Below are 25,972 nucleotides of genomic sequence, written 5' to 3'. Positions count from 1 at the left end.
TCTCAATGGGAATCAAGTGCCTAACTTCCCTTTCTGCCTTTGACTTTGAAAGTCAACCCTCTAAATGTCTGCAGCTTGTTAGGGGTAAAACCCCATTAAAATATTTAGGACAATAGGTTTAGAAATATGTGCACAGATATCAATTTTTCTTTAATATTATAAATTTGTTTTGAGGCAAAGGAACATAACCGATCACATTAAGATCAAGAGTGAAATAGAGTACAATCACAAAAATTAAGCATGGTTTGAATCACTGTGTCGATGGTAAGATTTAACAGAAATTTTCGCCCTAAAAAAAGAAAAAAGAATGTAACATCATTTTTTCTTCCATGAAATGGTTCAAATATTAAACAAAACTCAACTTTCCAATACATCCTGCTACCTCGTGGCCCTACAAAAATTCTGCTGATTTTCAGTGAGTATTCCACTATTGACACACAGCTAAAACAGTTATAAAAGGAAATGGAGGAAAACATTTCAGTACAGGATACACTGAAAACCTGGTCATAGAGCAGAGTGGGTAAGGTACCTGATAAATAGGAGAAATGAGAACTAAAACATTTCTTGATTGAGGCAGTAGTTAAGTCAAGAGATAAGCTTATAAGTTTTCTTCTGAGAATTCAGGGGAGCTAGACTGACAGGTTATAAGGCTCTTTTCCAACATGGTTTTAGCAGAATTATTATGCTTGATAATTTATTTATATTATAGTCATGTCTAAAGAGCCCGCATCATAGAAGTGAAGCTGGTCAAAAAATTTTCATCAGAACAGTGTTCTGATGAGCGAGACACTTGATTGAAAAACCGGTCTCTCAGAAAGTGACTGATGTTGAAGAAGAAGCAAAGCACATGCATCATAAAATTGAGCAGCTGGACCCCGATGCCCCTCCGAATCTCCCCTGTGTGCAGTGTGACTTGTCACTGCCTATCACTCAGGCCTGTAACCTGAGTGTCATCTTCACCTAAGACCTCTCTCTAGGATGATCAGACAGCAAGTGTGAAAAGTCAAGACGGGGGGTAGGGGTAATAGGAGCAGGTAATAGGGGGTAATATAAGAAAAAGATCCATAAACTGGGACTGTTCCTATAAAATCGGGACATCTGGTCACCCTCCCTCTCTCTAGGTTCTCACATCCAGGCTATGTCTAAATCTTGCTGATTCTTTCTGCATAACGTCTCTAAGATTTGGCCTTTCCTATCCATCCACACAGCATTCACCATCTCACATCTCAACAACTACAGCATCCTTTTCTCTGGCCTTGACAAATGCAGTCTTCTCTTGTTCATATCCCTCAGAATGAGATTGCAAGGATCATTCACCTAGACTGTTGCTTTGACTATGTCACCCTTCTCTTTAGATTCCACCACTGACTCTCTCTTCTCTATTGTATAAAACATAAACTGCTTGTCTTCTCTTTCAAGGCCCTTCACTGTTAATCCCCACCCTACCTATCACCTCTCATTCATTATCGACTGCTTCTGCTCAGCCCATGACGTCAGCCTCCATTGCCCACTTGTTAAAGTTACACGTAAGAGCCTTCATGCTTTCTCCCAGCTGTCCCTCACACTTGGGAGATTCTCCCCATAAACATCTGCAAAGATACCTCAGTATCCTCCTTCCAGTTCTTCCTTAAAACGATCTTTTACCAGGTAGCCTTCAAAACATTTGACAATGATTAGGTCACTAATGCATGGTTGCCACTGCCTATCATGCTAACCAAGATCATTGTTTCCTTGTACTCCTCCATCTGTCTGTCCCTGTCTACCTGTTATCTTTTCTCTGATACCTACATTTTATGCTCTTTGGGGCAGGGACCATCTTTTTGTTTGGTGTCTGTACTGTGCCTAGCACAATGGGGCCCTCTACATGATTAGGGCTCCTAACTGCTATAGTAATGCAAATAATAATAATAATTAATATGTCAATGCCATCAAAACTTTTAATGGAAACCAGGAAGGGCTGCCCCCCTTGCTGCCTGATTTTCTGCCAGACTGCCACTAGGCAGGTGTCCCAGACTCCGCAGGCATACAGCTACATGGAATAACCAGTTCCATAGATTCCTGCCTGACAAAATCTTGTTCAGTTCTTCCTAAATGGAATTTTTTACATTTTTCCTCCCTGCAAAAAATGATGAGATGTTTAGTTTTTCATTCTGCTTCAGACTAATTTTTTTTTCCTAAATCTTACAATTTGTCATAGGAAGGACGCTGCATGCTGAGTGGATGTTTTCAGAGAACTATGCACAATGATTCCAAGATCTCTTTCTTGAGTAGTAACAACTAATTTAGACCCCCATCATTTTATATGTAAGGTTGGGATTATGTTTTCCAATGTGCATTACTTTGTATTTATCAACACTGAATGTCATCTGCCATTTTGTTGCCCAATCACCCAGTTTTGAGAGATCCTTTTGAAGCTCTTCACAGTCTGCCTGGAACTTAACTGTCTTCAGTAGTTTTGTATCACCTGCAAATTTTGCCACCTCACTGTTTGCCCCTTTTTCCAGATAATTTAAGAATATGTTGAATAGGACTGGTCCCAGTAGAAACCCCTGGGGGACACCACTATTTACCTCTTTCCATTCTGAAAACTGACCATTTATTCCTACCCTTTGTTTCCTATCTTTTAACCAGTTACAAATCCATGAGAGTTGCATTGTGTCAACAACCTTTGTTTTGATCTGAAATTGTACCCCAGTGGGCCATGAACAGTCAGGAAGAAACTCAGAATAACTGCTCATTTACATTTGTTTACTTTTTGTAGCTGATTCTTTAATAATTCTATTTATCAAACACTATATGGATTGTTGCAAGATGATGAAAACAATCTGATTTGCTAATATAGAGGGGGATATGAATTCCCTAGAAACACCCTGTACATATAAACTGAAATGGCATCACCCATAAAATTAATATGACTCCCTTCTCCTCACACCCCCACCCCTTTCACCTTATAAAAGCAATAGCAATCTCAGTGCAGGCCATTTCCCGGGATTAATGGCAAGCTGTCGCAAAGGTGTGCTTTCCTCACTGGATTTCTATTAAAAAGCACTCCTGATGTGCAGTACTGTATGATATCACTGTGGCTGGGAACTCAAATATCCAGCCAACTTCCAAATATATTCTTTGTTGTGGAATGGAAGTGTTTACACTAGCTCATTAACTAATCATTTCAAGAAACCCATTATTAACATTGCTCAGAAATAAATTGCATCCTTGCAAAGTATCCGCCATTGGCTTGGGACAATCAATGGTTTTCACATTATAACCTCTACATGTAACTGACTGTATAAAATGATATAGGTAGGCTGACATTTTCAGCTAAGAAGAATTGATGAGCAAGAAAACAGAAGGACAGATTCTGATCTCAGTTACGCTAATGTAAACCTGGAGTAACTTCAATTATTTTGAGTGGAATTATTCTGGGTTTACTCTGACTTCAGAATCTGTCACCTGCATCTGATTTAAATGGAACTAGCATGAGTATATGTTTGTGTAACTGAGATTAGAATCTGGCTCACTACGCAATATAATAAATACAATGTCATTTCAAATGTAAAGAAAAAAAACAAACTAAACAAATAACATACTCAGCCTGTCATATTTCCAGAGAAATAAATTCACATACATTCACATGTGTATGTACTTCTATTTTCAAATTTTATTTGTATAAATCTCTTTTATATTGTGCTGCAAATGTATAAATTATTTTCTGGGAGCAAATCTTCTGCTAGTGTGAATGGTCATAGCTCCACTGATGACAATTTACACCAGATGAAAATTTGCCTATGTGGGTTTTTGGTTTATACTGTATATCTAGAGGGCATTTTAACATTTTAAAGGCAGAAAAGATGACAAGAACACTGCCTGTTGAGCTGGCTAGAAAACCCTCAATGAAATAGAAAGGAACCAGTTTTATTTAAATATTCTTTAAAATGTCTGTAGCCAACTGTTATACTTACATTTCTTATAGTATCTCTATTAAGAAATTACCTTCATTAAAATATGCTATTTCTAAATGAGAGATGAAAGTCAAAGTCTTTTTAAATTTAATTCACTCTATGTTGTCTTACTGAATTGGTTAGTTTAGTCTTGATCCTGCTCCCACTGAAGTAAATGATAAAATTTTAATTGTCTCTAATTGGAGTAGAATCACGCCCTTTATCTGTATCCCAAAAGACCCTTTAAATTGTGTTCACCAAGCAATAAACACTGACACAGTCACCTAAAACGTAACATTGTTTTTCTGAAATGTATTAATGGCCCAGAATATAGATGGTGACATAAACATAGCGAACGTAACATTTCATTTTCCTGTTTATTTAAAATATAGAGCCAGATCCTCAGCTGGTATAAATTGGGTCGCTCCATATTTTTCACTGTAACTATATAAGTTGAGGATCTGCCCCATAGGATATACCATATAGTTTATTCTGTGTACCTATACAAATATATATGCCCAACCTGTCATGCTTTGGGGGTTAATTCACTGAAGATTTTGGAATTTGAAAAGTAAGGCCCACGTGCATGTCTAAGTGTATGCATGCTTATATGAGTGCCTGACTTAGAAGAATAACTTCCTGGTGTTCACATAAATCTGTAATTTCACTCCTGTGTGTGCCTGCATATATTTGAAACCTTGAGCCTCTGCCTTCATATAGGTTTTGCTGGTTTAAGCCATCATTTTAATGATATTTAGCATAACTTAAGTGTGAATATCTTTCTTTAAAGAAGGCAAAGACAAATATTATTTATGTTTGCTAGTCTTTATCCTGGTTCCAGTCATGTGTCCACATCTCTGGAAACCCCACCACTGTTGGCACTAATTGGCCACATTATTTCCAGTCTAAGCAGAGGACCAAGAACATGCAGACAAATACTGAGATTTGCAAAGGTCTGAAAGTGAGTTAAGTACTAAATTTCCACTGAAGTCAAGTGGGCATTGGATTCCTTTCTTTCTTAGGTACCTTTGAAAATCCAGAATGGTGGTATGATCTCACTCCTAGAGGTGATACCTCCAGGTAATGTTTGAGGCACATTTGTGGCGCCTCATGGCAGCTTCTGATCTGTTTTTTGGATAAAAGATGTCAGTGTACAGCTCTGTCTCATCAGTGTGGCATCTTTTGCAAACACTGAATTGACAAGCATTGAAAATATTCAGTGCTCTATTAGAATTGATACCAAAGACCAGAAAGGCAGATACGCTCAGTATTTAAACAATACCGAAATACTTAATTTAGCCAATTAGCCAAAACTTCACTTAAAACAAAAACAACAACAAGGTTCTTAACTGAACTTTGGTACCTCCAATCATCACTGCAAGCAGGTCAATACTTGCAATTCTTACATGGAATTACAGCTATGGTGTGCGACATTTTCACATCATAACAGCAGAACCACACTCCTTTGTGAAAAGCCCCATCTTCTGGAGCAGGGTGTGTGTGGGGAGAAGAAAGGCTCACTTCATTCCAAAGTCTGATAATTCACTGCTTGGGAAAATAGAAATCATTCATCAAGAATAACCACAGCTGGATAAACTGTGTGAGAACAATTTGGGGTTAACTATCTGCTAAGTAGTCTATACAAATACATGCACAATTCTGCTGGACGATTGAGGAATTCTGCAGTAATGCCTCTGCCTGCTTCAAGAACAATCTTCATTTAATAAACTTAACGTGTTTTAGAGAAACTACAACTTGATAAAGGATCTAAGAACAACTTTAATTAACTATTAGGATAATGTTTTTAGTACTGCTTAAGCTGTCATTCTGATCTTCTGTGTATGTCACTTTAGGGCATGGCTACACTTGCAAATGTAGAGCACTTTGAGTTAAACCAGCCTTCATAGCACGCAGTAGGGAAAGCGCTGCAGTGTGTCCACGCTGACAGCTGCAAACGCACTGGCATGGCCACATTTGCATCACTTGCAGCGGCACTGGGAGTGGTGCATTATGGGCAGCTATCCCACAGAGCACCTCTTCCCATTCTGGCGCTGTGACTTGTGAGAAGGGGACAGTGGGTGCAGGCATTCTAGGTCCTGTCCCAATGCCCCATGATGCATCAGTTCGCATCCAACAATCCCCGTGCTTGCGTCTACATTTGGCACCATCCTTCAACATTTTTGTATTGTGCGCTGTCTTTCTTTTTGGTCTGCGGGAACGGAGTCTGAACTGGTGAGGAATATGCTGACGAGTCTCGCCAGCACATCATGTTTGGCAGTCGAGTTATTCCTTAAGATCCAAACTGACAGTGAGGAATCTGAAGATGATATCGACTCGAGTAATGCATACGACACGATGCTTGTAAAAGCAGCAAAGAATCCTGTGGCACCTTATAGACTAACAGACGTTTTGGAGCATGCGCTTTCGTGGGTGAATACCCACTTCTTCAGATGCAATGAGATTGCTTGTGGCATTCACGGACATGCTCACCACCACGGAACGGCACTTTTGGGCTCGGGAAACAAGCACCGAGTGGTGGGATCACATCGTCCTGCAAGTCTGGGATGACAAGCAGTTGCTACAGAACTTTCAGATGAGAAAAGCCACTTTCATGGGACTGTGTGAGGAGCTAGCCCCCACCCTGCAGCGCAAGGACACGAGACTGAGAGCTGCCCTGAGGGTGGAGAAGCAGGTGGCTATTGCAACCTGGAAGCTGGCAACTCCAGACAGCTACCAATCGGTCACTAACCAGTTTGGAGTGGGAAAGTTGACCGCTGGAATCATGTTGATGCAAGTTTGCAGGGCTATTAATTGCACCCTGCTCAGAAGAACCATGACTCCGGGTAACATGCATGACATTGTGGATGGCTTTGCACAAATGGGTTTCCCTAACTGCGGAGGGGCAATAGATGGGACGCATATTCCAATTCTGGCACTAGCCCACCTAGCCTCCGAGTACATTAATCAGAAGGGCTATTTCTCTGTGGTTCTCCAGGCGCTTGTGGATCACTGTGGTCATTTCATTGACATTAACACAGGCTGGCCTGGAAAAGTGCATGACTCACATCCTTCAGAAGACTGGCCTGTTCAGGAAGCTGCAAGCCGGGACTTATTTCCCAGATAAGAAGATCACCGTAGGGGAAGTCGAAATACCCATTATGATCCTTGGATACTCTGCTTACCCTTTAATGCCCTGGCTCATGAAACCCTACACAGGGAGCCTTGACAGCAGCACGGAACGGTTCAACAGCAGGCTGGGCCAGTGTGGAGTGTGCTTTTGACCATTTAAAGAGCCACTGGTGCTCTCTTTATGGGAAGCTGGACCTGGCCAATGACAACATCCCTGCAGTTATATCCACATGCTGTACCCTCCATAACATTTGTGAAGGGAAGGGTGAAAGATTCACTCAGGCATGGAACTCGGAGGTTCAACACTTGGAGACTGAATTTGCACAGGCAGAGAGCAGAGCTATTAGAAGGGCCTAGCGTGGGGCTTCAAGGATTAGGGATGCCTTGAGGGAGCAATTTGAAGCTGAAAGCCCAGTAATGCCTGGTGCCCTGCATGGTAGTGAAGTGCAGTGGTTCCAGTCTTAGTAGGAATCTGTGCTTGTTACACTGACTTGCAGTGCCTGTTGCTTTCCTGGGCTAAGGTATCTTTTACACTAAGTAATAATAAAGAATGTTTTCAAAGCCAAAAAATCCATTTTTTGAAAAGAAAATTCATTTATTGAAAAGAAACACAACTGCTTGGGAAACAGAAAGGGCAGGGGGGTGGGGTGGGGAATAGTACAATCACAGATTTGCATATGTCCTGTTATCATATTCAGCCTTCTGGTCTGGAGTGCTGTGCAATGAGTGCTGCACTTCAGGATGGCTATAATGCATGGTGATGGGGGTTGAGTGCAGTGGGTAAGGGTTGTAGTTTTCAGGGCTGGGTGGTGAAGCTACAGGTGTTGGAGGCAGCTGGTGGTGATAAGAACCCGGATGTTGGGGGAAGTGGGTTGGAGGTGACATGGGGGCAAAAGGGAAAGAGTTTTTGGACAAGGGCTGGGGGGGGACAGTAGTGCTCTACCTGCATGGCTACAAACACCTGGATCGAGTCCGCCTGGTGCTCCATGATGCTTATCAGCTGATCCGTGCACAGGCGCCACTTTTTTCTGCACCAGTGGGTGCTCGCACCCCCGCCCCAACTCCACCCCTGCCCCAAAGTCCCTGCCTTAACTCTGCTCCTCCCTGCCCCTATTGGGCCCTTCCCCAAATCCACGTCCCAGCCTCACTTCCTCCCCCAAGCACGCCGTGTTCCCCCTCCTCCCCATTCCCTCCCAGGCTTGCCACGTGAAACAGCTGTTTTGCGGCAGAAGCGCTGGGAGGGAGGGGGGAGAAGCAGGACACAGCGGCGTGCTCAGGGGAGGAAGCGGAGGCGGAGCGGAGGCGGAGGTGAGCTGGGGCGAGGAGCTGCCAGTGGGTGCAAAGCACCCACCAATTTTTCTCCATGGGTGCTCCAGCCCCAGAACATCCATGACATTGGTGCCTATGGATCCATGCTTTGCTGCCAGAGCGCCATGCTTTTGTGCTGGCGCTCCTCATTCTGGTGGTGGATCCTCCTTTCACTCTCCCTCCACTTCTGCACTTTTAGATTCACATTTGTTGGAGGGCATAGCTGAGTGGTTTGAGCATTGGCCTGCTAAACCCAGGGTTATAAATTCAATCCTTGAGGGGGCCAATTGGGGTAAAAATCTTAGGATTGGTCCTGCTTTGAGCAGGGGATTGGACTAGATGACCTCCTGAGGTCCCTTCCAACCCTAACATTCTATGATTAAGGGACTGCTGCATTACTTCATGTAGCATGTCTTCTTTGCTTCTATGTGGCCTCTTCCTAATTCTTTGGAGTCTTTTGGCCAGTGATAACATGGACAGCTGAGATCTCAGGGTTGCATCTGTAAAGGCAAAATGCAACACTTAAAAGAGGCAGCATTGTTCACACCAGACAGAGCAATGATTCCCTTGTACTTAAGGGCAAGCACAGTCTACACATGAACATAATTTGCCAATCCCAAAGCTGATTGTTTCACGGCCATACTGTCCTCTGTGTTTCTGTGGCTTGGGGAGAGCCAATAGCTGCAGGGAGCCCCTATACTGAACACAGTCCCCACATTTTCCACATGAGTTCATCCTGGAAGTTATCTCACTGCTGAGGGTGACCTAGGAAGCAAGGGAGGGCTTCTACTGCAATACGGCTTCTGGCCCATATACAGCTTGCCTGTGTGCAGCAATGGTCCGCCCGTCTCTCACGGCACAGTGGAGTGGACATGTTAGCCTGACTGAGACAAGGACCACAGTGGCTCTCCCAACAAACCTGTGCAAGTGCATTGCCCAAGTTCTGGATGACACCTTTGAAGAGATCACTGAAGCTGATCACCACAATGTGAGAGACCACATCAACACCCTATTCCACATCTAAGCATGCATGCAGCCCTAACCCTCCTCGCCCCAAGAGCCTGCACTGAATAACTTCCTTCCCAAAATAAAAGCCGCTTACCGGGAACTTCTTCTAGTGTTTGTCCTTCCCCAAGCACCGGCCACCATGACTGGCTACCTTCCTCCTGGCTTGAGAACACCTCCTGGCTGCATGCATTTAGGGATTCCAGGTGTCTTCCTCCTCCTTTGCACCCTCGCTTCTGCTTTCCTCCTCCTCCTCCTCCTCCTGCCCTGTTGAACTGGGCTCTGAAGTGTCCATGGTGGTCCTCAGAGTGGAGGTGGGGTCGCCCCCAAGTATCACATCCAGGTCTTTGTAGAAAAGACAGATTGTGGGGCCACAACTAGAGTGGGGTTTGCTTCGCAGGCTTTGTGGTAGGTATTCCGCAGCTCCTTCATTTTAACCCTGCACTGCAGGGCATCCCGGTCATGGCCCCTTTCCATCATGTCCCTTGATATCTGCCCGAAGGTATTGTGGGACATCTCCGGGAGGCAAATTAAAGTGATAAAATCAAGTGTGGTGTCTACACTTGCACTTTCTCAGCAAAAATTTTGTGCAAAAAGCCTTATGTCTCTTGTCAGGGTGGCTTTATTTTCTCGCCAAAACAGGGCATTTTTACTGCCAAAAATTGCATCGCAGAGTGTATGTATTCACTCTTTTGCCAACAAAACTCTGTAGTGTAAACAAGGCCTTAATGTTTTTTTGTGAAAGTGGCAGTGCTGTAGCACCACATTTTAAAACCTGACTTGTTGACTGTTTTGGGGAGTGTTAAATATCCATCTCATTGTGATGACTAACCTGCGGTTTTAACTCAGTCTATACTGGAAGCATTAAACACACACACACACACACACACACACACACACACACACACACACACACACACACACACACACACACACACACACACACACACAAAACAATCCATTTAAGAATGTCAGAACAAGTCAACACAGCCACTCATGTCACTATGTTTGTGTGAAGGCTCTATAATGTTTGACAGATTACTTTTGATCATCTCTTTTTTAGATGACTTTATTTTATTTTTGTAAAATAAATGGCTAAATGTATTGTCATCTGTCAGCAGGTGAATAAATTGCTAATATTCAGTAAAAGGTTTTTGCTCTTCAAATGTCTAGACAATTTTGATACAATATTTCAACAGCTGAAACAGAAGGCGATTTATATGACAGCAACAATTTGTGTTCAGTACTCATACAATAAGTGTATTTAAAAGAAGTTGCAGAAGATAATCTAGTGGTTTAAATAGGAAACTATTTAGTGTTGTGAAATGAAGAGAGTAAAAGTGGAAGACTATGTCTGCATCTCTGTCTTTCTTTTCTCTGACAGGTTGCTAATGTATGGCTTTGTGAAGGCCATGCTACATGTTGGCCAACTAAAAGGAGGGGATTTTCACTTCACAGACTGTTTATTTTTTGGCTCGTTGATGTCTGCTACAGACCCAGGTAATTGTTTTTGTTTTGTTTTGTTTTTTTAACTTTTGGCCACAAAACTGTCAAATGTGGAGACCAGAATATAATGTTTCCATCTGCCATCCTGATTTTACTCCATTTGCTGTTAAATAGCTGATAGATACTCAAGTAACCAGAAATGTTAGCTCAAAAGAAACATTTCACTATCTGGAAAAATTCTTCTCTTATTTATGTTAGTAGATAGTTTAATTGTGCTTGTTTAGCCCACAAACTTTGAAATGTTGAAATGGACCAAACTCTAGAGGATGCCTCCCAGTGTCACTAAGGAATAATAATACTAGGTGATAGATCCTTCTGTTCTAGATAAGCAGTGTCAAACTTAGCATTGATGTAAGTGAGCGTACCCTCCCCACTCACATCTTCCTCCCCCTTTTTTGGTCCTGATCCAATTCCGAGTAAAGTCAATAAGAGTCCTTCTACTGACTTTAATGGGAGTTAGATCCTGCCCTTAATTATCAATGTGCTTGTAGATTTTCTAATTGTAGATACCTTAATTCCTGATAGGTTGTCATTGCATATGTAATAATATGTTAAATATAGAAATGGGTAGAACTAAAGCCCCAGGTCCATGCATCCCTGAACTTTGGGAAAGTTCTGATCCAGATCCAAACTTTGCAGCCCAGACCAAACTCTAGCAATCAGCAACCAATATTGCATGTAATTTAATGCCTACTTACATAAAGTACCTAAACCATCTCCAACAGCTCTTCCAATATTCAGTCTTGTCTTGTTCTCTCATCCAGTTTCAACATTTCGGACAATGTTATTTGTTCCCTTTAATTCTATCCATGCATTTTCAATTTCTCAAAGAGTAATGGAAATTTGAATTAAATGCTTAATTGGTTTAATGATAGTCACAAGCATTTCACTGTGGTGTAGGATCTGCTAGTGGACATACAATAGAATGTTAACCATTAAAAACTGTACTTATTTTACTTATTATTGTTCAAATACTGGACCTTGATGTGTGCTGCTAGACTAGGAATGAGAGTGGCACTTTGACACATGATAATTGGTGATCTCCTAACAAAAGAAATTATCTGGTCAAGTGTTATAGAAATAAAATGGAATAATAAATTACTCGCTGAGTACAAATTGTATTTTCCACCTGATTTTTCATCAGTACATTGGATTACAGGGTGTTATTTTTTAAATAAAGGGATTGTAATTGCCCTTGGTTGTGAAAAGAGATTAAGCCTAAGAAGGTGGTAAAAACTGATCTGTTGACAAGGCAGAAGTTGTTTCATATGAGCTTCTTATTTATCAGATTAATGACAAAATGGAATAATTTTATATTATATGTGAAGAATATAGCTCTTAGAAAGGTAAACACAGATGTGCAAATGAGAGGTGCAGAATATTGTGACATAAGTGTTGAGAATGGGAAGACAGTGATGTAGCAGTCTAGGACTTGTTTTTTGTTTGTTACTTTCTCATACATAGGTTTGTATAAAATCAATAAAGAGGAGGTTCTCCAATATGCAAGATGCTTTCCTACTGAACTTACATTTGGACTTGGACTACCACTGTACTTATGTTTGGACACACTAGGGAAAGTGTTTGAGGGTCTTGAAAATATACCTAATATAGATTAAATCATTGCAATTGCAAGCTACTGTACAGACTTATGAAAATGTGTTCATCTATGAAGGAAAAACTGTAATACTGAGAATTTCCTGAAATACATTTTAATATTCTTCATTGCCTAAATTTTTTGTTAAATTCCCCTAAAAATTTCTGGAATAAATTTTGGGATATCTGGGAAATCCCTTCTAGTTTCTGGAATGTAACCACACCATCTCTGCATTACAGCTTTTTTATTTTCCAACCATGGCCCTCAGAAAACAAGTTCTGTCTGTCCCTATTGAATCTTTCATTCTACAAAATACGTCTTTCCATAATAATTTATTTAGAATTATCAGAAGAAAATGATGTTCCAGGCAAACCTTCAGATCGACATTTTACTTTGAAAAGCACAGGCTTCTCTATGCAGAATTCTCCCTTCTGTGCTTATGTAAATATAGTTTTAAACACCAGAGTTATGTGTATATTTTTTATAATGCTGATCAAGTGGCATAATTTATCAAAAGTAAAGCAAATCAGATGTAATTGGAAGTATCATCTAGTCTTATTACAGAAGAACATAATCAATCAGTTGAGAACTCTTGTGGTCAACTGTATAATTAGTGCTTTTACAGGTGCAACTTTAAGTCCCTCAAGTTTTGTGGCTAACAAGATAAGATGCTTCAGTAATGTTGAAGTATTAAGAAGAGGAATTTAGTCCTGCTTGCCTGCTTTTCCTGGCTGAGCTTGAATTATTAAAAATGTTACTTTTGTTAATTTATTAAGCTAAATATATTGCATCCTACCTGCTGAGGGTTTGCACTATGATTTTATTGTTATTATGTATATGAAAAGAAGAAAAAGGGGGTTCTTCTTCGAGTGCTTGCTCATATCCATTCCAATTAGGTGTGCGCGCGCCGCATGCACGTTCGTTGGAAGATTTTTACCCTAGCAACACCCGGCAGGTCGGCTGGGCGCCCTCTGGCGTGGCACCGCTATGGCACCAAATATATACCCCTGCCGACCCCACCGCTCCTCAGTTCCTTCTTACCGCCTGTGTCGGTCGTTGGAACTGTGGAGTGCGGCTTAGCTGATCTCCACTTCCCTAGCTATTCACTCGTTCTAGTACTTATTGTGTATATAGTTTAGTTTTATAGTTGTAGTTAATACTTTTAATACCCTTTTGTAAACGTAGTTAGTGTATATAGTTCAGAGGGTTGGGGATTAGCCCCTTCCCCTTTCCCGGTGCCCAGGCCCATGCCTGGTTCACCGGGGTTCAAACCATGCTTGGCCTGCCGGTGGCCGATGCCAACGGGAGACCACCACGACTCCTGCCTAAAGTGCCTGGGAAAATCCCATCTTGCATATAAGTGCCGGATTTGCAAGTTATTTAAGCCGCGGACAAAAAAGGAGCCGGACTTTCACCTTAAGCAGCTCCTAATGGAGGCAGCCCTCACTGCTCCGTCTTCGGCACCGAGTGCCGCACAGTCCGCGCCGGGGAGAAGTGCCTTGTCGGCACCAGAGAGCACCAGCATCGTGAAGATGTCCCGGCACCAGCCAGCACCAGCCCAGAAGCCAGCCCGGCACCGCTCCCTCTCCCTGCGTGCCAGAAAGCTCAAAGCTCCTGTGGCTCCAATATCTGCACCACAGTCTGAGCAGCAGCTGAAACCGAGCCATCCGGCACCAGCAACTGCCGCGGCACCGGCAATCTCGGCACCATTAATTCCGGCCGTGCAAGAGCCGTCGAATCCGGTGCATGACAGCTCCCCGGCACATGCCGCGGTAGAGCTTATCGTTCCCACCACGCCAGAGACCTTTTCGACGGCGAGGTGACTCATTGCCCTAACGGAGCCCACCCTGCTTCAACCCCCGGCACTGCTGGTGCGGGTTGTTACGTCAACAGGGAAACCTGCCCTGGTCAGGCCACCTTCCATTGACGCCGCAGGCAGGCAGCACTTAAGATGGAGGTCTCACCAGCTCTCCCGATCTCACCACCGGTCCCGATCTAGGCGCCGCTCGCAGTCCCGGTACCGATCTCCTTCTCGGTACCGGTCGTACTTGCGGCACCGCTCAAGATCCCACTCTCCGGACCGATATTCCAGACGGTGGTCCAGCTCCCGGCACCGTTCACGCCGCAGCCGCTCTCACCATAGAGCTTCACGATCCCGGTCGACCTCCCAGCACCGCGCTGGTCGCAGGTCCCGGTCACCCTCTCGGCACTGGTACGACTCCCGGTACCGCTCTCCAGTGTGGCATGACGTAAGGTACCCTACACACAGGGCTCCTCCTCACGTGCTCTCTGCTCCGCCATGGCCGTCATGGCACCCATCTGAGTCTTCGCACACTGATAGCGCCGCCTACAGGGATTCAGAGACGCATAGCTGTGTCCTCCAGGAGGCTCAGGGCCCAGAACAAGCGCCTCAGTGGTCCTTCTGGATGCCTTGGGCATATCACCAGGCCCAAGGCGAACCCACGGTACCATCTCAATCTGCCCCATCAGAACATTGCGCACCAGAGGCCACTGTTAGCCGCCCTCCTCCAGCAGGTACAGACAAATCGGCTCTGGCGCCGGACCCTCAGGTGTTCCCAGATCCTGATGCTCCTCAGGAACAGGAGTCACTGCATGAGCCAGTCGTGCCGGGTCTGTCGTCCTCCTCTTCACCAGACGAGGCAGTAGCCAGTACTTCTTCATCGGGCCCTCCCCCGATCAACCTCCGAGCCCACCAGGACCTTCTGAGGCGAGTTGCCTTAAATATCAATCTCCAGGTGGAGGAGGTCCCAAAGGTGGAAGACCCGGTCATAGACATACTGTCGGTGGATGCGCCAACTCACGTGGCTCTGCCATTCATCCATTCCATCCAAGCCAAAGCGGACACCATTTGGCAATTCTGGTGTCTATCCCTCCCACGGCCAGAGGCGTGGAAAGGAAATACATGGTACCCTCTAAAGGGTACAAATACTTATATACCCATCCTCCTCCATGCTCTCTGGTCGCTCAATCTGTGAATGAGCAAGAGCGCCATGGCGAGCAAGCCCCTGCCCTGAAATCGCGGGAGACTAGACGGATGGACCTATTGGGATGTAAAGTCTACTCTGCCAGAGGCCTCCAACTGTGGGTGGCTAACCAACAGGCCCTGCTCAGCAGATATAATTATAATACCTGGCAATTGGTGGGTAAGTTCGCTGAACTGGTCCCACAGGACCGCCAGGAATTCCAGGCCCTTCTGGAGGAAGGTAAGAAAGTGGCATGGACTTCCCTACAGGCCTTACTCGACGCTGCTGATTCAGCAGCCAGAATCGTGGCCTCGGGAATTACAATGCGGAGGATATCATGGCTGCAGGTGTCAGGCCTACCTCCTGAACTGCAACACACTATCCAGGACTTTCCATTTGATGGACAGGGCCTTTTCTCTCAGAAAACGGACCCTAGACTCCAGAGTCTCAAGGATAATCGTGTCATCATGCGTTCCCTCGGGATGCATACTCCGCAAACCCAATGGAGGTCCTTCCGTACCCAGCCTCAGCGCCCTTACCCCCCACCCAGGCCACGACAAGACTTTGGCAGAAGGCATGGTCGCGGGAACCGCAGACAGCAATCGGGTTCCCAAAGGGGCCAGAATAATGGTCCCGCCAAACCATCAGCGGGACCCAAACAGAACTTTTGAAGGTGCGCCCGAGAGCAGAGCACTAGTCCTTCCCCAGAATCCCCTTCTGTTTTCCAACCGCCTTTCCTCCTTCCTCCCTGCGTAGGCCCAATTAATCTCGGATCGTTGGGTGCTACGCACGGTGGAATTTGGATACCACCTCCACTTTATTTCGCCCCCTGCCTCCCACTCTCCCTCCCCGTCCCTCTTCAGGGACCCCTCTCACGAGCAATTCCTCTGGCAAGAGGTTCGTACGCTCCTTTCCATCGGAGGTATAGAGGAAGTACCGGAGGAATTCAGGGGCAAGGGATTTTACTCCCGATATTTCCTAAGCCTCAAGGCAAAAGGAGGTCTCTGACCCATCCTGGACCAGCACGGACTCAACGTCTTTCTGAAGAAGTTGAAGTTCCGCATGGTGTCCCTGGGGACCATCATCCCATCCGTGGATCCCAGAGACTGGTACGCTGCTCTCGACATGAAGGACGCATACTTTCACATCACCATTTACCCTCCGCACAGACGGTACCTACGGTTTATGGTGCACCATCAACATTTTCAATTTGCGGTCCTTCTGTTTGGCCTCTCTGCTGCCCCATGCGTGTTTACAAAGTGCATGGCTGTAGTGGCCACCTTCCTCCGTCGTCGGCGAATACATGTCTTTCCTTACCTAGACGACTGGCTTATTCGTGGGACCTCCGAGGCCCAAGTCACCAGGCATGTTGCCATCATCATGGACCTGTTCGAGCGGTTGGGCTTGATGATCAATCTAGAGAAGTCTACTCTAGTGCCCACTCAAATAATAGAATTCATTGGGGCCATTCTAGACTCCAAACTCGCAACAGCCTGCCTTCCACTACCCCGGTTTCGGGCTCTAGTTTCAGTTATAGAAAGCCTCCAAACTTTTCCGACGACCTCGGCCTGCACCTGCCTCAGCCTTCTTGGTCACATGGCCGCATGCACTTTTGTAACCAATCACGCCAAACTACGCCTGCGTCCCCTTCAAACCTGGCTCACCTCAGTTTACCGCCCAGGCAGGGACACCACAGACATGGTTGTCACTGTTCCTCAGAGCGTTTTAGGCTCCCTCAACTGGTGGCTAACACCTTCCCTGGTGTGTGCAGGAATGCCATTCCAACCGAGACAGCCCTCAGTATCCCTAACGACGGACGCGTCGTCTCTCGGCTGGGGGGCACACCTAGGCCATCATTGCACACAAGGCCTCTGGTCATCTCAAGAGCTAGTGTTGCACATAAACGTCCGAGAGCTGAGAGTAGTCCGCCTCGCGTGCCAGATGTTCCAACATCATCTGCAGGGCTGTTGAGTTCTAGTGCTTACGGACAACACAACAGCAATGAACTACATAACCAAGCAGGGGGGGACTCGATCCTCTCCCCTTTGTCAGGAGGCGATCCAACTGTGGGAATTTTGCATAGCCCACTCCATAGACCTTGTAGCGTCCTTCCTCCCAGGGGTCCGGAACACTCTGGCAGACCATCTCAGCAGATCCTTTCTCTCCCACGAGTGGTCGCTTGGCCCAGACATTGTACATTCCATCTTCCAGAAGTGGGGCTTTCCCCACATAGACCTCTTCACTTCCCGCAACAACAGGAAGTGTCAGAGGTTCTGCTCCTTCCAAGGTCTCGCCCCGGGCTCAATATCGGACACTTTCCTAATCTCTTGGGTGGACCACCTGCTTTATGCCTTTCCACCCTTCCCGATGGTGCACAGGGTGCTCGTAAAGCTTCGCAGGGACAGGGCTCGCCTGATCCTGATCGCCTCTGTGTGGCCCCAACAACACTGGTACACCATGTTGCTGGACCACTCGATAGCCAACCCGATCCCCCTGCCCCTTCATCAGGATCTGAAAATGCAGGACTACGGCAGGCTTCACCACCCAGATCTGCAATCCCTCCACCTCATGGCGTGGTTCCTGCATGGTTAACCCAATCGGAGTTATGCTGCTCTGCCCCGGTGCAAGAGGTACTCCTGGGTAGCAAAAAACCTTCCACTCGGTCTACTTACTTGGCCAAGTGGAAGCGGTTTTCCTGCTGGTGTCAAACACGGAATATCGCACCTACGGAGGTTCCCATCCCCATTATTTTGGACTACCTCTGGTATCTTCAACAGCAAGGCCTCGCTATCTCATCTTTGCGAGTGCACTTGGCAGCTATTTCTACTTTCCACCCCGGAGAAGGTACTCACTCCATCTTCTCCCACCCTATGGTCTCGAGGTTCCTCAAAGGCTTGGAGCGTCTATACCCGCTAGTACGACGCCCCGCCCCTTCCTAGGACCTCAATTTAGTCCTGACGAGACTTACGCCCCCTCCATTCGAGCCATTGGCAACCTGCTCACTCCTATATTTGTCATGGAAAACAGCCTTTCTTGTAGCCATCACATCGGCTAGGAGCGTCTCTGAGCTTCGGGCTCTGATGGTGGACCCACCGTACACGGTGTTCCACAAGGACAAGGTGCAGTTACGCCCACATCCAGCGTTCCTCTCTAAAGTAGTCTCGGCCTTTCATCTCAACCAGGACATATTCCTCCCGGTCTTCTTCCCCAAACCGCATATATCTCGTAGGGAGCAGCAGTTACATTCGCTCGACGTCCGTAGGGTGCTCGCCTTCTATATCGACCGAACGAGGCCCTTCCACAAAACGCTCCAACTCTTTGTTGCAGTGGTGGACCGGATGAAAGGCCAACCCGTCTCTTCTCAGAGGATTTCGTCCTGGGTAACGGAGTGCATCTGGACTTGCTATGACCTAGCTCATGCCCCTCCGCGTCATATTACCGCACATTCTACAAGGGCCCAGGCCTCGTCGGCCGCCTTCTTAGCTCGAGTACCTATTCAAGAGATATGTCGAGCAGCTATGTGGTCTTCAGTACACACCTTTACTTCCCATTATGCCCTGGTGCAACAATCCAGAGACGATAGCCTTCGGCTTAGCAGTTTTGCATTCTGCAGTATCTCACTCCGACCCCACCGCCTAGGTAAGGCTTGGGATTCACCTAATTGGATTGGATATGAGCAAGCACTCGAAGAAGAAAAGACGGTTACTCACCTTTGTAACTGTTGTTCTTCGAGATGTGTTGCTCATATCCATTCCAAAACCCGCCCTCCTTCCCCACTGTCGGAGTAGCCGGCAAGAAGGAACTGAGGAGTGGACGGGTCGGCAGGGGTATATATTCGGTGCCATAGCGGCACCACGCCAGGGGGCGCCAGCCGACCCGCTGGGTGTTGCTAGGGTAAAAATCTTCCGACGAACGTGCGCGCAGTGCGCGCACACCTAATTGGAATGGATATGAGCAACACATCTCCAAGAACAACAGTTACAAAGGTGAGTAACCGTCTTTTTCCTTTTCTTAATTTTGAGTTTACATTGTCTTATAAGACTTCCTAAAATAATAGAACAGATTATTTTTTAATATCTCATTTTACAATTCAGTATGGGCAAAGAAGGCATTCAGATTACTGAGCACAGTCATGTCTGAAGCAACTCCTCTCTGCCACATTCATACTAATGACATTATTCAAACTTATAGAGTGAGGAAATATTCAGGCCCAGATTCTCAGCTATGATTCTGCCAACAGTTCTACTGGGCTGATGCAGCAGCTAGGAATTATGGGGGTGTATGGACTCCCCAGTAGAGTTGGTTGCAAATACTTTCATGGAAAATTTGTCCGTGTTTTTGTGATTTCAAAATTCAACACACCAGCCATCTCCTCTATACCAACAGCAGGCAGGTGGTGACTTAGAGGCCGCAATGTGGAAACTTGTCCTGAACATCAGAGATCTACAACAGTTGAGATCCCCATACAGTACATTATTTGTAACAGCGTCCCAGGATGGGTAATCTGCAAAGACTGAATTTGGGACCTCTGGATCTAAAAGCAGGACCCTATACTGCTTGACTGATAGTAGCAGACCCATAACCTGTTAAGTGTCCAACTATAAGAGGGAAAAAAAGACTCGCACATGGTTAATGTAGCTCTACACCACCTGTGATCCCCATATGGCATGATGATCTTCTCTGGTCTAGATAACGCCTCTTTAGGTTATTTCCTACAGGGAGTGTAGTACTGTGCAGTTGCACTGTGGTGCATGATCTGGGCCTCAGTTTATATAGTGACACAGTTGAAAATAGTTGATTCAAATAAGTCTGAGTATATTGTTCCTATCAGGTGAAGAAACTAAAATGTCAGTCTTCCAAATACGTGTGTGTTACCAGATTTGCCCATTACTTTGGGGTGTGCTCATTTATTAGGGTTATTCTTCTGGGGGAGGGAGGATTCTGTAATTTTATCAATGCACTGTTTGTGTCACATGTGTTTTCATATGGAGCTCTACTTCTCCCTTCTGCAAGTCCCCTCCCAGTGGAGCTATCCTGCAGGACCTAGGTTCCCCAGGGCTGGGTTCTTCCAGCCCCAGAGTGGACCAGGTCAATCAGCACTTTCAAGTTGACTCCTTATATGTCCCTGAACTCAATAGGCTGGGCCAAGCAGCAGTGTCAAGCTGCAGCTCTTATATGCCACAGGTACCGCAACAGAACAGAGTACTCCTGAGCAGGCTGGGTCGAACAGCACTTCCAGGCTGCAACCCTTATATGCCCCCTGGACTCAGTAGTCTGGGTTGAGCAGCACTTTCGAGCTGCCATCTTCATATGTCCCAGGTTCAGCATGTCCCTATCCCCACTTTCATGTTACAGTTGTACTGGTAGTAACCCACTTGATGAGCAAACCCCACAGTATTTTGGGGCCCTACAGGGATCTTTAGCTTAAGTAAGAGAAGCATTGCTGCGGAGTAAATGGGGAAGCTAAAAACACAAAAGCGTAAAGTTCAGAGAGAGAGCAAGGGAAGCACACAACTTAACCATAAAAGTTATGTATTGAATAATAGTGATAACTACACAAGGAGAGCCTAAACCAACATACCACTTACATTGTTAAAGGTAACAAAAGTCATATATAGAAAACTATACCTGATAAAACAAGTCAGGGTTAGAAAGTTATACCTGAGGTAGAAAAGAAAACACACAGAGAGAGAGAGATATCTCACCACTCCATGAAGCTTAAACTAGTCAGGGTTCCCAGGTGATGGTGGTAGCTCAGGAGTACTGAGTGTTGGAGACAGGCAGATCCCCCTGCACCACCAATCAGGAGAAGATGAAATCTCAATGATGCAGATTTTGGATCCAGGCATCAGAACTCTTACTTGAACATAGGAAGGGTTTTTTGTAGAGAAACAACAATGGTTCAAGGGAGAACACTAGATTTGTTTATGGGTAAACTGATGACTTAAGGGTTTTCTTTAGGCTAGACAATAGGAGCTGATCACTCCTAGCTATTGGTGGTGTTCCTTCCAGGGAGCTCACAATGCAATTAGGCTGCTTCAGTATTTTGGATATCAGTCAAAGATTTATTACTAGAATTGGTCTGATAACTGCTGAGCTGGGTGTGTGCAGGTGTGGGTTCATTAACATCTGGAGCAGAGATCCCCCAGGATGCAGTCCTTCCCTGCTTTTCTGGTCCCAGAGTTCAGTGTGGTTTTTGCCTTGGAATCTCTGTTCTCCATTCTGTATGCTAATAGAGATGCCTCCTTGTCCCATCTTTGATGCAGATGAGGCTAGAGGAGTTGCCTTAATCCTATCACCCTTGTCAGGAGGGGTCTAGGTATGTATCCCACCACCTTTCACTGCTCTCTGCAAGTCTTTTCTCTGATGGGTTTTGGTTGAAGCAGAGGCTGTGGGGGTGGGGGTGTCCTTCATGAGTCAGACAAGCTGGATACTGCACCCTGGTTCCCCAAGAACACAGAGCTGACTGGTATCATGTGTGCCGTATAATTTAAGATCTGCTGTGCTTACAAGTGCATCATTGACTTAGAGTACCCCATCTACCATAGTAAAGACTACATATCCAGGCCTGCTTCCTCTCTTCATTGTGCTGATAGGTGAAACACAAAGTTGCATTCAGATAAATATCCAAAATTCCTGATTATCTGAAGTTCATGTTGGGATATGCCTTCAATGTGAGTTAACCTTCTGTTCTTCCACTGGACACAATCCATCAGCAAACCCTAGCTCCTTTTTCTGCTAATTCTTCCTTCAGTAGTAGCACCCTTGGTAAGATCCATTTTTTCATCATCTGGTGGCAGATCTTTTTTGAGACAGGGCTGTGCAATTCACCCCATTGAAGAAGGACCCTCTGCTAGAGTGAGAAGAAGACCCCATGACCTGTGCTGAAATAGTCCTGCTATTCGGGATAAATTAAATGGTAAAGGAGTCTTTGCATTGGTGAAAGTGCAAAAGACATAACAAACTGAATTGACTCTGAAAAAAATTGGATTTATTTCTCTCTTGGCCAAATGCATATGTTCATGTTTAGTTTCTATCAGCTAAGCAATCTAAATGTTGTACTATAAAACAGACCTTAGGCATTTGATTGGATTCTGGCAAGGGACATTCTTTCTTGTGTATGAAATTCTCCTTGACCAATTTATGATACTAAGTTATAGCTGAGTAGCTTTGTAATGGATGCATTTCAAAGGTTCAGGTCAGATAACTGGTTATTTGAAGCTGATATCCATCTCCTTTGTTCAAAATAAAACCAGAATTCTTGAGAGAGTGGGCTTCCAGCATTTCCAGACATTTTGATTTCCTTTCTTGGGAGATTTTAGCTGTAAACAACAAGAGAACAGTTTCCTTTCAATATTTCTGTACCTCTGCTTCTGCTCCTGGCCAAAGCCAAGAAGTGAAAAGGTGTGTTGGAAAGTAAGTGAAACATTAACCCAACATTTTCAAACCTTGGTTCCATTCTAATTTGGAGTAAATTCTTACTCAGTTGTATTTGATATCCTAATCCCAAATGAAAGTTTCAATAATTTGATTTTAGAAATAATTAGAACAAAAAGCTGAGTCCCAATTCTTTCCTTCCTTACATGGGCGTGTAGTGGTGTGGTGGGCCTCCCAGGTCCTCGGGAGTCCACCCGCCTCACTATGTCACTGATATGTTGGCTGCCATGGGGAATGAAGTGGTCTCTGCTCTCAGCTGGAGCCCAGGCCTGTGATCAGGCTGGGTGGGAAACAAACAGTCAATTGGCCCCAGCTTTGGATCAAGGTGGAGCAACACAGAGTCTGAGGCTCAGGCCTGTGTTCAGGCTGAGCGACAAATAAGCGGTCAATTAACCCAAGCCCTGGATCAAGGCGGGGCAACCCAGAGTCTGAGACTCAGGCTTCTGGCATGGGGAAGGGGAGACTGCCACCCCTGGGTTGGGGTGGCAGGAGGGACACAGGCTCACCCACTCCACTGTGTCCCAGCCCAGGGCCCTAGGAGTGACAAAGCACTTTGTCAGTGGGGATCCATGCTGCAACACAATGACTTACCCTCTGTCAGTGTTGCAGCCAGACAAGGGTCTGCTACCCCTAGGCCACTTCCACACTCCCCTTCTTGGTGTACCTGTTGCTGTGAGGAGGGGTCGAGTTTGACGGCAGCTTCCGGGACCATGAGCAAGTCTTTGGGGTTCTGGTCCATCAGTGGTCCGGGCCAGTTGTCTTCTCCCTCTGGGTTCAGGTCCGATGGCAGTCTGGGCAGTCCGGGCCAGTTGTCTGCTTCCTCTAGATCTCAATTAGCTAGTGGCCCTGGTGGCCCATGCCAGTCCTCTGCTCCCTCGGCATCCTCCACCACTTCCCAGCTTGGGAGGCCACAGGAGGGGTCTGGTCTCTCTGGTGGTTGCCTCCCTACTGAGTTTTCTGGTCCTCCTTTTATATTTTTTGCCCCTCCACCCACTTCCTGAAGGAGGGGCAACTAGGCCCTGGTTCCACTCATCAGGGCTCAATGTGAGGGCCCTCCCACTCTGGGTCCTCTAGAGGCCACCCCGCCTCACTACAGGGCGCCATTCTCATTGACTTCAAAACTGTGCAAATATTCTTCAGCATTAATAGCAGTAAGAGAAATTAGTCAGAGCAATGCTCTGATTCGATGTACTCACAAATAGATGATATGAATGCCATTGGTGTTCACGTTAATAACATGACTTGACCTTTGCCTTAACCATAATAAAATGGGAGAATTGCTGGAAAGTGCTGCTTTAGGGCTTTGTCTTGGGTGCTGTTATTAGCACACTATTGTATAATGACATTCCAGTCTAAAGACATTTTACTTACCATAGCACTTAAAAAAAAAATTCTGACCTTTGAAGCATGGGAAGCACATTTATCTCCACAGAGGTTTGCTGAAGCATAACTATTTCAAAGCTACATGAACTCCCTTACCTTTGGTCATGTTGATAATCACAAGGTCCTTTTCTATTTGGAGTTACTATGGTTACAGCTGCACAGAAGATGTGAGTTGTACTGTGGTGTGTGGGGATTTTTTATAAAAATAGATATTAACAACCAGCTCGAGCAGTTCTGGCTCCTTACAAAATCACCACATTGTGTGTTTAAAAAGATAATTCATAAAAACAGCAGTAAGATATTTTATAAACCATGTGTAAATACTGTAAATTTAAAATATCTTTGTAATTAAAATGTTTTGTTGATGCTTTCTCCCTTTCTCTCATTGAGCTAATCCATGAGTAGGATGGGTGACTAGCAGTGTCAGGACTCTACACTTCAAATGGGAACTGTTATTTTTAGAGAAAAGCCTTTTCTGTATGGGTGGTTTAATTGGATTGTCTCTCATCTTATTTTTTTCCAATTTGTCATTGAACTGCCTGTTAGGATCTGGGCTTATCAGATATGACAGATGATTGTTAACTTTGTTATAATCAGAAGATTAAGAAGAGACAATGGCAGCCCCTTTGATCATTGTTTCCAGTATAGGTATTTAATATTTCATTTTATATATAGTTTACTTTCTTTTATTTTGATCAGATCCTCTTTTTTTAGTAAATCACATATACTGATCTCATTTATTTTCTGGCTCCACTTCCTGGGTCTCCTAGTTCTTTTCAGCAACAGAACAACAAAAAAGTATTGGATATTGTTAGTCTGAATACTGCTGTGATTTCTTGACATTTCAAGAATGTTTTTACAGGAAATTAATTACAGGAAATTACAGGAAATTAATAGCAAGCGGAGCTGCTCCCATGTATGCCAAAAATATCCTTTATAAACCTGTGTTGACTTGGATAGGTCCAAGATTGTGCTAGATTGAGCATTTGCTAACACATATTACCTCAGGCCATGAAATACAGAAAGGAGAGAACCAGATTTGTCTTAGCTCAAATACTAAGAAATTCCCAGACACTTCATCAGCTTAGGTTTCCTGTCACGGTAGTTTTTAATGAAGATCATCAATGTGTTGGGAATCAGGACATTAATATGCCATCTGCACTTATGGCAGAGTTTTCTACTTCATCAGAAAAGTATTTGTGTGGTTCTCAAGGCAATATCTATCTATCTATCTATCTATCTGTCCCTCCACTTATACTTATATGGAAATCTGAGAGCAATATTTCAATCCTGAAATAGGCTAAGTTCTTTAAGCAAAAGTAGTATGACTTTTGCCTACTCACTATAAAGTATTTGGGGAAGTACCTTGATTATTTATCATACTATATAAAACCTAGTTCTATCTATTCTTAAATGTCTTCAAAAAGCATCTAATACCATGTTTTATTTCTAAGTATAGGTAAAACTATGGTATCACAGATGTACTTTGATAACTGTTGGCAAATGACTTTTTATACTGTAGTATAATTTAAGATATCATCCCCCAGGTATCCAAGTATTGATAAGTTATTTTAGTAGGTCCATGCATCATCCTGATTACTGCTTACATGCACATATGGCTTTCTGTAAGCAGCTCACAATTAATCCCGTGATCTGCCATTCAGCAGAAGGATTCTGCAGAATGAGGA

At 44.8% G+C, this 25,972-nt stretch overlaps 1 protein-coding gene across 1 annotated transcript in view; it reads left to right on the top strand.

Moving 5' to 3' along the window:
• The window catches only part of SLC9A9 (solute carrier family 9 member A9), a 364,826-nt gene that overhangs the window by 94,071 nt on the left and 244,783 nt on the right, over positions 1–25,972 (top strand). The window contains exon 5 of the mRNA XM_050965939.1: positions 10,765–10,880. Coding sequence (XP_050821896.1) covers positions 10,765–10,880 — 116 coding nt within the window. The remainder of the gene's footprint in view (positions 1–10,764; positions 10,881–25,972) is intronic.

This window comes from Gopherus flavomarginatus, chromosome 8 (assembly GCF_025201925.1).
Source record: "Gopherus flavomarginatus isolate rGopFla2 chromosome 8, rGopFla2.mat.asm, whole genome shotgun sequence".
Classification (NCBI taxonomy): domain Eukaryota; kingdom Metazoa; phylum Chordata; order Testudines; family Testudinidae; genus Gopherus; species Gopherus flavomarginatus.
This window is presented reverse-complemented; position numbering and strand designations above follow the sequence as displayed.